Here is a 12,621-nt window from a genome sequence, read left to right as displayed (position 1 = left end):
GGGACTCATTATGGATAACCAATCACTCCAATCACTCAGGAACTTCCAGGAGTTTTTGAAACTCTGTTCAAGGAATCAGAGACAAATACCAAATATATTCTTTTTTTTTATTTTTTTTAACGTTTATTTATTTTTGAGACAGAGAGAGACAGAGCATGAATGGGGCAGGGGCAGAGAGAGAGGGAGACACAGAATCCGAAGCAGGCTCCAAGCTCTGAGCCATCAGCCCAGAGCCCGACGAGGGGCTCGAACTCACGGACCGCGAGATCGTGACCTGAGCTGAAGTCGGACGCTTAACCAACTGAGCCACCCAGGCTCCCCTATATATTCTTTATTATATCACAAGAGACAGGAAAATTAAGTGGGTGTCCTGTAATATTTAGCAGTTAAAAACTAAAAGGTATCTGGCCTTGTTTTAGAGGTGAAAAGAGGTTATGGTTGAAACAGGAGGAGAAAACCCAAGAAGGAACCAGAAATGGTTCCAAGGAAAAAGCAAGGAGTTTTCTGCATCTCTTTTGCTTTAAATGAGACGTGCATATTCTGATACTAACACTGTATAGCCTACAAAATGAAGAGAACCTTTTCTAATAGAGCATATTTTATTTTACTCTTAAAAATAACAACACTGACCCTTCCAGATATTTGTGCTGGGAGATTCAAATCTAGGACCTTCTTGCCAACAGCCCACAGAAATTTCCCTTCAGCCTTTCAGGGAAGTTATTCTATGTTGCTACCTCCATTCGCTACCTCCGTTCTGTGAGCAAATTTCCTGCAACTTTTTAATTAGCTTAACACTCACAGAAGAGACAACAAATGAATGTGAATTATTTTATGAACACAAATAAGAGAAACATAAACAACATGGCACTAACTCTTGTTAAACTGACACAGAAGAACAGGACTGAACGTGAACATGACACAGCAGCCAGGATCTGGGAGGGCCTCTGGCATTACGTCAGAGCCTGGATGGGAGGAGGGCTGGAGCTCATTAAGAAAAGGCCTGCGTACAAAGGCCTAAACAGTAGTGCCCTGTTTCCTGGAACTGGGGCTAGCAGGCCTGTAGCTGGTTTGAACATTAATTGCCAACCATCCCCAGGCTGTCCAGGTAGAACTTGCAGTCTGAGTCTTGCATTGCCTGTACAATAACAAGAATGCAGCTTTGTGCTGACTGAGCAGTAACATTTTATCTGGTACAATACTCTGATTTCTGATACTAATGGCCTTAAGTAAAATGGAGGATTTTAAATTTGATGGAAAAGAGCGCATACCTGTCGACTACGTGAAGGGGATAATGCAACCCATACCTACCTGTAACATCTGGGACCAGATCTGGAACTTCCAAGCCAAGTCTGATGATCTACTTATTGTCACCTATCCTAAAGCAGGTAGGGGGTAGGGGAGAGGGGAAGGTGAAGAAGAGAGTTAGGAAGGTAAGTGGGGAAAGTACATTAATAATGAAATAAAGGAGTGGGAAATTGTTTACTGGACGGAGTGATATGGCTAAGATATATATCTTGTGGAAACTGAAACTACAGAAAAAAATATTAAAATGACGTACAAATTTTAAGAATTTAATTCTTCCTATGATGTACATATTTTTTTAATTTTTTTTTTTTTTTGAGAGTGAGACAGAGACTGAGTGTGAGCAGGGGAAGGGCAGAGAGAGAGGAAGACACAGAATCTGAAGCAGGCTCCAGGCTCTGTGCTGTCAGCACAGAGCTTGATGTGGGGCTCAAACTCACGAATGACGAGATCATGACCTAAGCCAAAGTCAGACACTTAAAAACCCACTGAGCCACCCAGGTGCCCCTGATGTACATTTTTTTTACTTCCCCAGTAAAGAGTGAATGAAAGAGCTGAGAACTAAAGGGCTAGATTTATTGATTTGTTTGTTCCCAATGCAGGCCCTTACTGCAGATCCTGTAAAAAAAAGAAAAAACAAAACAAAACAAAACAAAACAAAACAACTTCTTTGTGTGTGTGAGCTAAAAAGGGGATCCCAAGGCTGATTTGGGGAAGAGTTATGGGAGCTTTGGTCCTGCAATGCTGATTTCACCTCAGCAGCCCCCAGAAGCCCTCAAAATTCTCTCAGTTCAGGGTCTGAGAACTACTGTTTTGATTTCCATCTTCCATCATGGCATGTTGTGAACCTACTTCCTTGTTTCAGTAATTAGTTTAACAGAAGTTGCTATAAAAGTAAGAATACTTGAGCCCAGCCACTGTATCATAAAAATTTTAGGATGAGTAGGGAGAAATAGTTCTCTACAGATTTTTGTGCATATTACATATATAGTAAAAATACACTATTTAATTCACAGCCAGATTGCATGTACATTTGCTCTTTGAAAAATCAAGTTACCTGTCAATAACCCCTCTTTCACACACACACATGTACATGCACACACACCAAAAAATCTAAACCTAAGCATTTTCTGAGATTTTATGTTCAAACCTCTATTGAGTCTTTATATCTAATGATCCTAATAAAAGACTACCAGCAGATGAGAGCCTTAGACTCCTAATTTTCTAATCTTACTCATCGTGAGCCTGTTCAGGATTAAACTTTCCTAAGTTTGTGAATGTAAAAGAATTCACTGGTAAGAATCACATGTCATAGTCTTAATTTTGTCCACAACTCTACTTGATCATCATTTCAGCATAATGTTTAATAGTTAATCTTTCTCCGCCTCCCAAATGTGAGCAGCAAGATTTGGTTTATTTAAGGTTTTCATGGGTTAGGATTAATGGGGCTTCAACAATCCAAATAACACACTAAATAAATAATATGCTTGCCAGCTAATGTAATATTTAATCATCACTAAAACCTTATCCATTAATAAAGGCTAAATTTATTGGAGGGGAGAATGAACAAGCATGGATGAAAAATATGGCTTACACCTAAATTTTTAAAAGAGTAATAAATACTCTGTGAATGAGCCAAGAGAAAAAATATAGTATAAAATCACTGACCTCTAGAGGATGTATTGAGAAATTCCACTCATCCCCAAACCCCTAGCAACATGTGAGCCTGCCCCATTTTTAGCTGGCCCATGGCTATAAATTCAGAGTGACCACCTAAAACCAGTACAAATAGCTCTAACTTTCTTTGACTAGATAGCTGAAGAAATATTGTTCTTTTATCCTGTAATAAAAGAGTTGGTGCCAGAAAATATTAGAGACCAACTCATCTACGATATAAAATGTAATTTTTTTCATTGTTTCCTAACCTATGCCCTTGCTGTAGAGCTAAAAGCACTAAATTGACAGTATGAGGAAAGGAGTCTATAGAGATCTGATTTCAGAGAAAATAGGAAGATTAGCCCAGATTCAGGATTCAGAGAACCATTCTCAAATTGTTCATCTTCCTGACATGGATTTGTCAGAATGTCTAGTACAACAGCTCTTCATCAAAGGATGAAGACTTAGTTGGTAGGCACTGTATCAGTCAGAATCAGACAGCACACAGAAACTAACTGGGCCTGGGAGACAAAGGGCCCTTCTTCCAGTGGCTTCTTGCATTTGAGACACTGGGCAGCAAAATGTGGTATGGCCTCTGCAAAATTTCTATCTATTGAAGCTGCCTTTCGGGAAGAATGACCTCTATCTCTCTTCAACGTTTCAATGCATTTCATCAGGGGAATCTAAATAATATTCAGAATCTTAGTGGCAAAGAAGTCTAGATAATGCACTTTTTAGCATTTCAGTCCCTGAGATAAGGGGAAAATTAAGAAATGGGTGAAAATGGATACTAAGTACCAATGATCAATATCCAGCCCAGATACTAATTATTCACTTGTTCATTCAGCCAACACATATTAAGTAGCTCCTATGTAGCAGCCCCACTATGTGCTTGGGAAACGGTTTGAAAACCACATAGTGATTACTCTCCAGGAGATCATAATCAGGTGAGAAAGACCTTTCATTCTAGCTTTCTTATGAACAATGCAGCTATATCAATAAGATAACAATTCAAATTAATGGTTGTGACAGGCAAAAAAAGAAATGAACTGCATATTTATCAATATAGTGTCCACTCCAAATTGCAGCCTTTGTATAAAAATTCATATTGTGATAACATAAGACATAAATAAAAAATGATGTTTTCTGAATTCCACTATAAACCTAGCTTTAAAATTCAGAGAGGTATTCTAACAAATATGATCATATTTTAAGAAATGTAGTATACTAGAGGCGCCTGGGTGGCTCAGTCAGTTAAGCATCCAACTTTGGCTCAGGTCATGATCTCACAGTTTGTGAGTTCGAACCCCACATCGGGTTCTGTGCTGACAGTTCAGAGCCTGGATCCTGCTTCAGATCCTGTGTCTCCCTCTCACTGCCCTTCCCTTACTTGTGTTCTGTCTCTCCCTGTCTCTCAAAAATAAATAAATGTAAAAAAATCTTTAAGAAATGTAGTATACTAAATGTCTGTGCATCTTCATCTTACATGTGGAATAAGGAACAACATGGACTCAGGAGATAGTGGACTTAATACAAAATGAAGGTGATGTTGACAAAAGTCAACGAGCACCTACTTACATACGATTTCCTTTCATCGAATGGATAGTCCCATCCATGAGATCTGGTGAGTATGGAATAGCAACACTTGACTATGATCCTAAATATACACTTAGGATTTTTTACTATCACATTCACAGGCATTCAAGCTGAAAAAAAAATCATAGAAAAGACATAAGAATTAATACAACCACTTTGAAAAACTAGAAAAAAATTAAATTCTAGGCATTCAAGCATTACTAATGAATTATGTGACTGTATTTTTTTAACTGTGTCTGGCCGTTGCTAAACTCCAGACATTTTCTAATGGAGTTACTGATTATACACAAGTTTTTATTCTCCATTAGAAATTAATTGTATTCCACAAAGTTGAGCCCAAGTGACATAATTTCATCATGGAAGGGTTTGAATCTTTTAGGTTCTTATTTGTTTGGTTTCTTGTTTGTTATGGCTAAAGACTGTTTTAGCTTTAAAAAATCATTCATAAGCTACACATATTATCTCATATCAGATCTACTGTTACAGTGCTCTCATAGTTGCCTTGAATTGTTCAACTGTTCCTAAAGTAGTAATAATGGAAGCAGTAAGATGTTGAGGCAAATAGAAAAAAAAATGGTGGTGAGTGATCAAAAATCAATTTTGCAGGTTTGGAACAAGCTAAGCAAATGCCCTCACCACGGACCCTGAAAACACATCTTCCCATCCAATTGCTGCCACCATCCTTCCTAGAGAAAAACTGTAAGGTAAAAACCAAAAGGAATTCACAATTTACTCCTTAAAACAACCCCAGAGTGGTCTTTAATTTCCTCTTGAGACACTTCACTTGTTAAAGAAGAAAGAGTCCCTCTCTTCACAATAATCAATATGCAAATTGATTTGAGTCTTTTTCAAGTCCCACAAAAGTCAAAATCATAAGAATGCAGCATCAGAAAATCTCATCTGTATGGAATGTACCCACTTGAACATAATTTGTATGAGCAATAACAAAATATAAGTCTAATCCTATTTTTGCTACTTTCCTAGATAATCTATGTAGCAAGAAATCCAAAGGACAATATGGTGTCTTATTACCATTTCCAAAGAATGAATAAAGCTCTTCCTGCTCCAGGAACCTGGGAAGAGTATTTTGAGAGTTTTCTGGCTGGGAAAGGTAAGAGAATTCAGTTTGTTTCTTTTCTGTCTCAAAATTCTCAAACACTCTAAAAAAAAAAAAATCATTTCCTTAGAATATCTGGGCCTCTGCCTGCTTTACTGTGAAGAAATCATCAGTATGATACTCTCCCTCTCTTTAGGAAATCTCCTTTCAGTGGAATATTTGTTTGTTGGGCTTCTGTGATTCATTACCCTATTTTTCATCCTCCTTACAGTGTGCTGGGGATCATGGCATGACCATGTGAAAGGATGGTGGAAAGCCAAAGATCAACACCGCATTGTCTACCTCTTCTATGAGGACCTGAAGAAGGTGAGGGGCAGTGCCATATAAAATGTTCCCATTGGACCATAAGACATTTAAGTCATAATGTATGGACCCTACTGGGGACTCATAGATTGAAACAGGGAATAGAAAATGCTGCATTTCATTGGTTACTGCTGTCCATGAATCAAAGAACACATGGGATATCAGGAGTTTATGTATCACATAGTTTCATCTACAATTTCCTGGTGCTCTGGGGTATGGTACACTGTTTCCATATAGGCAAATTGCAAGCGATACCTTTATTTTCCTCTTCCATATCTATTTTAAAATTCCATTTAGAAAGGAAAACATTTCCTAGCACATTTTGTGTTTTTTCATTAGTACTTGAGAAACATAATTTCGAGAAATGGGTTAAGAATTTAGGGTGTAATGGAAAATACTAATGATTTAGATTCAAAATTCTTGAATTCAAATTGTGGCTTTACCTACTGGCAATTATTCTTGGTAAGGACACTTAACATCTTAGAGATTTACTTAGTTTCCCTAAATGCAAACACTAGATAGTAATATATACTCTTCCAAGATCTACTGTGAGGACTAAATAAGATGAGGTTCATGGGAGTTTACTATAAATTATAATATACCCAATACTATCTATGACTTAACTAAATACAGGGATCTATGAAAATTAGAGTCTCTGTTCTTCAATTATCACTGAAAGACTTGCTACTCAAAAGGTGTTTCACAGACTAGCTGCATGGGGCTCTCAGACCCCACATCAAGCCTACTAAGTCAGAATGTGCACCTTATAAGATGCGTTATAAAATGCCTAGGGGATTTGTGGGCACATTAGCTTAGATGTATGTCTCCTGGGTTCAGTCACTGCTGGGCCTCATCTAGCTGTTTCTACAGAACATCAAAAGAGCAAAACAGGGGCGCCTGGGTGGCACAGTCGGTTAAGCGTCCGACTTCAGCCAGGTCACGATCTCGCGGTCCGTGAGTTCGAGCCCCGCGTCAGGCTCTGGGCTGATGGCTCGGAGCCTGGAGCCTACTTCCGATTCTGTGTCTCCCTCTCTCTCTGCCCCTCCCCCGTTCATGCTCTGTCTCTCTCTGTCCCAAAAATAAATAAAAAACGTTGAAAAAAATTAAAAAAAAAAAGAGCAAAACAGAATCATTTTTCTATTTTTTTAGTCAAGATACAATAGACAATTAACATTATATTATTTTCAGGTGTACAACATGATTTAATATTTGTATATGTTTTGACATGAGCACCACAATAAGTCCAGTTAACATCTATCACCACAAATAGTTAGAGAATTTTTTTCTTGTGATAAGAATTTTTAAGATCTATTTTCTTGGCAACTTTCAAATAGACAACATTGTATTATTAACTATAGTCACCATGCTACACATTACATACCCAGGACTTATTTTATAACTAGAAGTTTGTAACTTTTGTCTCCCTTCATCCATTTGCCCATCCTACTCTCTATCTCTGGCAACATCAATCTGTTCTCTGTATCTATAAGTTTGGTGGTTGTTGTTTAGATTCCACTCCACAGTTTCTTCAAACAGAAAAGGTCAGATATGCGCCCTATTTTAGTGCAGAGAGTTATCTACAGAATTCTACACTTAGATATTCAGTTAAGAAATATTATGGCAGGGAATCGTATAAGGGAAATGTTTGCTCTTTCATGAATAGATATGACAAACTGAGGAAGCCATAGAAGGAAGGAATACTCTGCTGTTAAACACAGAGTAGGAAAACTCCATGTAGGTAATGCTTGTCCACATGATATCAAATGTATCATTATAGGGTAAAAATAAGAATATATCATCAGGAATGATGCCCTTTTAATGGGGTATATCCTAATGTATTATGATGCCAGGAAGAAACTTTATTGAACAGGTAGTCTAACCTTAGAATCTCTAGAGCCCTTTTAAATATTTCTGTGATCATGTTCTGGAATGTCCCCTAACTAGTCACTCAAAGCTCAATATTCTCTGCACTCTTTTTTTTTTCTGGTGTAATTTCTCTTAGCTTTTCTTTTTTTTTTCCTCTTTTTTAAAAATATTATTTAAATCCAAGTTAGTTAACATAAACTAATAATGGTTTCAGGAACAGAATTTAGTGATTCATCACTTACATATAACACCCAGTGCTCATACCAACAAATGCCCTCCTTAATGCCCATCACCCATTTAGTTCATCTCCCCACCCAACACCGCATCAGCAACCCTCAGTTTGTTCTCTGTGTTTAAGAGTCTTTTATGGTTTGCCTCCCTCTCTGTTTTTATCTCATTTTTCCTTCCCTTCCCCTATGTTCATCTGTTGTTTCTTAAATTCCACATGAGTGAAATCATATGATTTTTATCTTTCTCTGACTTATTCTCTTAGCATAATACATTCTAGTTCCATCCACATTGTTGCAAATGGCAAGATTTCATTCTTTTTGATTACTGAGTAGTATTCCATTGTATATATATTCCATATCTTCTTTATCCATTCATCAGTCGATGGACACTTGGGCTCTTTCCATAATTTGGCTATTGTTGATAGTGCTGGTATAAACATTGGGGATTCCTAGCCTATGTGAAGCCAATTAATTAAGCACTTTTGACATCCAAGCTTTTAAAGCAGAAGACACAGATGTCAGGCTGTGCCTTTCTACTTTCTTTCCCTTACCGCTCCTCCTAGAGATAGGGACTTCCCATGGCCACAGCTCCCTAGGGTGGTGTGTCCCTCTGATGAGGAAACATTGGAACTCTCAGGAGCACATAAACATCTGGACATGCTGGGTAGTAGAGTTACTAGTCATGGGTGTCTCTTGGGCACTTCATGGGTGCAAAATAGTCCTCTCCCATTCTCCTGCCACCACTTACTTCCACCACTGAAATGGTCTGGGGACATTTCTATCAATGAAACAGGAGACAGCCTCCTTAAATTGTCTTACACTATGCTTCCACAATACCTTTGCTCTTATCACCAGTCTATGGACTCTCCTTGTTGGATATTTAATTGACCAAGATCCCCACCCCCCGCGATAACTGACTTCCATGGGACACTTGGGCATAACTCTTAGTGAAACGCTCTCCCTGCACTGCATGTCACTGTATGCTGAATGTTTCACTAACACTTCAGTTTTTGCTCCTATGTTAAAGCAAGAAAAGCTTAATAATTCCAGTTAATAAAAAAGAGAATATTATGGACCATCATGTTAAAATGAGTCATTTATGGATAGTTGAGCATTTGTGATATAAGATTTTTTAATTTTATCTCATGGCTTGTTACTGATTACTGTTATTAATTCATTTCAGTATTCTTATTAAACCAATTGTTTTATATCAAATCTTCACTTTTCTTTCAACTCTCATCATAGAATCCAAAGCAGGAAATTCAGAAGCTGGCAGAATTTATTGGAAAAAACCTAGATCATGAAGTTCTAGATAAAATTCTCCATCACACTTCATTTGATGTTATGAAGCAGAATTCAATGGCAAACTATTCATCAATTCCTACTGAAATCATGAACCACTCTGTTTCTCCATTCATGAGAAAAGGTTTTTATATTTTCTTTTGATCATAATCTTAAAAGTGTTGTGCAACCTTTCACAGCCTTGGGGGAATTTTCTTTCCTGTGGCTAAGAAAAAAAAAGCTCTATAACAAATGATTCTGGGATTCTTAGGAAACCACAAATGAAATGAAAACAATGTTCAGATAATTGAAGAGTAAGGTGTGGTGTCTAAATCCCACCCCTTTTCCCCCCCAACTCTTCAGAGATCTTACTGATAAGGTGAAAACACACAGAATTAAATGAGATAAGGCAAAGAATACATTTTATAATGGATTTACAAGGGCTTTATGCTATCAGTTAGATTTAATTCATTCCAAAATACTTACTGAGTGGCTACTATGTGCCTGGCACTGTTCTAGGTAATGTCTAGAGCAGTGAAAAAAAACACAAAATTGTCTCCCCTCATGAACATTATATTCTAGCCACAAATAAAATAAGCAAGAAGAATACACAGGATAATAGATGATGGTAAGCTCTACAGGAGGAAAAGGCAATCTGTGAAAAGGTAACAGGAGTTGCAATTGGAGAATTTGGGAGATTTTTTTTTGTTTGTTTTTTTCCTCAGAACTATACCTTGAATTCTCTCACATACAAGCCCTTCCTGGTAGGTCTATACAATGAAAGCTATAGGCATAAGCACCTACCACACTTTGACGTGCAAAGAGGACAGGAGAAAAAGACAAGAAATCCCCCCATGCCTGCTGTTTTAATTATTGTAGTTTCATTTCCCCCATTAATGTGACTCAGTGGGTAATGGGCTCTCCTGTTACCAGATCAGATAAGAAATTCTTCTTCCTTTCAGAATGAAATTGACAGGTTAGCAACAGAAATGTTTTGTTCAATATTGCTTCCCAGGAAGGCAGAACAGAAATATTCACACAGAAATGGGAAAATAGAGAAATACAAATTGACTCTCTCCCACATGACTGTTTCAGGGACAGTTGGAGACTGGAAAAATCACTTTACTGTGGCTCAGAATGAGAGATTTGATGAAGACTACAAGAAGAAAATGGCTGATTCCAGTCTAACTTTCCACTTCCAATTCTCATAAAAAAGAAAACAAAATTTTTTTTTAGTTTATTACCTAATTTATTGGGTAATAATTAAATTTTGTTGCTCAGATCACATAATATTGGATTAGGTTCTCAGACTAGTTGTTTATTGTGTTTGCTTTTGTTCACTGTAAAAAAGTGGGGATAAAGCTAACAGAGATTGGGGACAAGGTGGAGAGTGGGAGGAGAATGGCAGTGTGGAAGAAATGAGGTTCAATCATCACTGGTTAAAATCCTGGCATCATTGCTAATTATCATTATGTTTAAGTTTTCTACAGATCATGTGTTTGTTAACATTAAAAATTCTTCATTCCTTATATAAGAAAACACTAAAATTTTCAGAGTAAGTGTTCTTTCAGACTAACTTCTCAACACAGCACTAAAGTATGTAGATAGTGACTATTTCTCCCAGAAAGTAATTGGTAGCCAAGTAACCATCGTGTAACTCTGTTTCCCCATGAAACTTTCCAATTCACTTCAGTGTTCTTTCTATAATACATCTATCCCTATCAATTACCACATCCTATATACTTAACTCTCTCTCTCTCTCACCTCAGCCAGTGCTATGATTCAGTCTTGGAGTCATATCTTGATTTGCCTCCTTCCAGTAAATCCATAATCATATGCTAATCCACCAACAATATCTCAGTTTTTCTTGTATGAAGTCTCATTTCTATAGCCACCCTTCTGGTTCAGAAACCTTTTACCCATACTAGTGTAAGCTTCCTAACTAATTTCTCTCTTCCTCACAAATCTATTAGGGTTACTTTCCTAAAACAGGATTGTGATTGTATTTTTCCTTAGCTCTAAATAATACTTCAATGACGCTGAATTTACAGTGGCTGAAAGATAAATCCCATGCTTTTTAACCATCAATTCATAGGCAGCTATAAACATATGATATGGTTAATCTCATCTTCCAAACCACTTTTCTAGCTTAATTTCATCTTCTAAACCATCTCCTTACTTCAGCAAATTAGCTACTCACTGAGCCCTGATATCTTGCAGGTTCCTACCCTACTAGTTTTATTTTCACCATGCCTCTATCTGAAAACATATTCTACTTATCCAAAACATATAACATGCTTCAATAACCAGGGCAAGTGGTTCATTCCTTCTGCAAATACTGAAAACTGAAGAGATCATTTGTTCTTCTGAAGTTCTCTACACTTAGTATAATTCTTTTGTGATTAAGATTAAAGTATATTACATCTCTTGTAGGTATATATTGTCTTTCTTGTGCTTATTAAAATTTTCGCTTATTTATTTTGTTTCCAAGATAGAAACATTGCTATATACTTCATTGCATCAAACAAAATAGGACAAGCACAAAAATAAGTAACTGAAAGAATATGTCTGTCAAGGAAATTCAAAACAGCTAACTTTTTAGATAGTAGTACCTAAATTTATATTTTAAGTAGTACCTATAAAAGTTATCATCTTTAACTGCTGTCCAATATACTAGCTACAAGTGCCTATTTAAATTAATTAAAAATAGATAAAATCTAGTTCCTCATTTCCACCAGTTAAGTTTCAAATGCTCACTAGCCACACATACCTAGTAGCTATTACTTGGACATTAGAAAATATTTCTATCATCCAGAAAAGTTGTATTGGATAAGACATTTTATTTTTATAACAATTCTTTGAATGTGGCAGTATTATCCCACAGAGAAAACTAAAACTAAAGTTCAGAGATATTAGTTAAGTTACTCAAATAAGAAATGTTGGAATTTACTTTCAAACACAGCTCCAATGGTTCCAAAACCCGCGTTTTTAACTGTTCAGAATAGAGTCTCTCCCTTCCTGTTCTTACCACAGTCCCATCACAGGTTCATAATGATCACTGCTAACTAAAGGATGCCCAATCCAGACCCAGACCTAAAAATAACCAGACTGTCAAGATGTCAGCCATTCCCCACCATGATCAAGTGAAGCTTAACAATAGTCTATTGAATATCTAAAATATTCCCACTGTCCGCATGCTCTGAGGTAGACAGAGTCCTAAGCCAACAATAGCTTCCCACTTGGCACCCCTAGCATCTGTCCAGTCTGAAA

At 37.0% G+C, this 12,621-nt stretch overlaps 1 protein-coding gene across 1 annotated transcript; it reads left to right on the top strand.

The window, feature by feature from the left end:
* Positions 1-1,007: 1,007 nt before the first annotated feature.
* Positions 1,008-11,789, top strand: SULT1C4 (sulfotransferase family 1C member 4). The gene is made up of 7 exons (XM_030310291.1): positions 1,008-1,385; positions 4,457-4,582; positions 5,161-5,258; positions 5,539-5,665; positions 5,883-5,977; positions 9,316-9,496; positions 10,447-11,789. The coding sequence occupies exons 1-7, from the start codon at positions 1,217-1,219 to the stop codon at positions 10,560-10,562; spliced, it is 912 nt and encodes a 303-aa protein (XP_030166151.1). The 5' UTR covers positions 1,008-1,216; the 3' UTR covers positions 10,563-11,789.
* Positions 11,790-12,621: the final 832 nt, after the last annotated feature.

This window comes from Lynx canadensis, chromosome A3, assembly GCF_007474595.2.
Source record: "Lynx canadensis isolate LIC74 chromosome A3, mLynCan4.pri.v2, whole genome shotgun sequence".
Classification (NCBI taxonomy): Eukaryota; Metazoa; Chordata; class Mammalia; order Carnivora; family Felidae; genus Lynx; species Lynx canadensis.
Note: the sequence above shows the minus strand (reverse complement) of the source record. Positions and strands in the feature narration are given on the sequence as shown.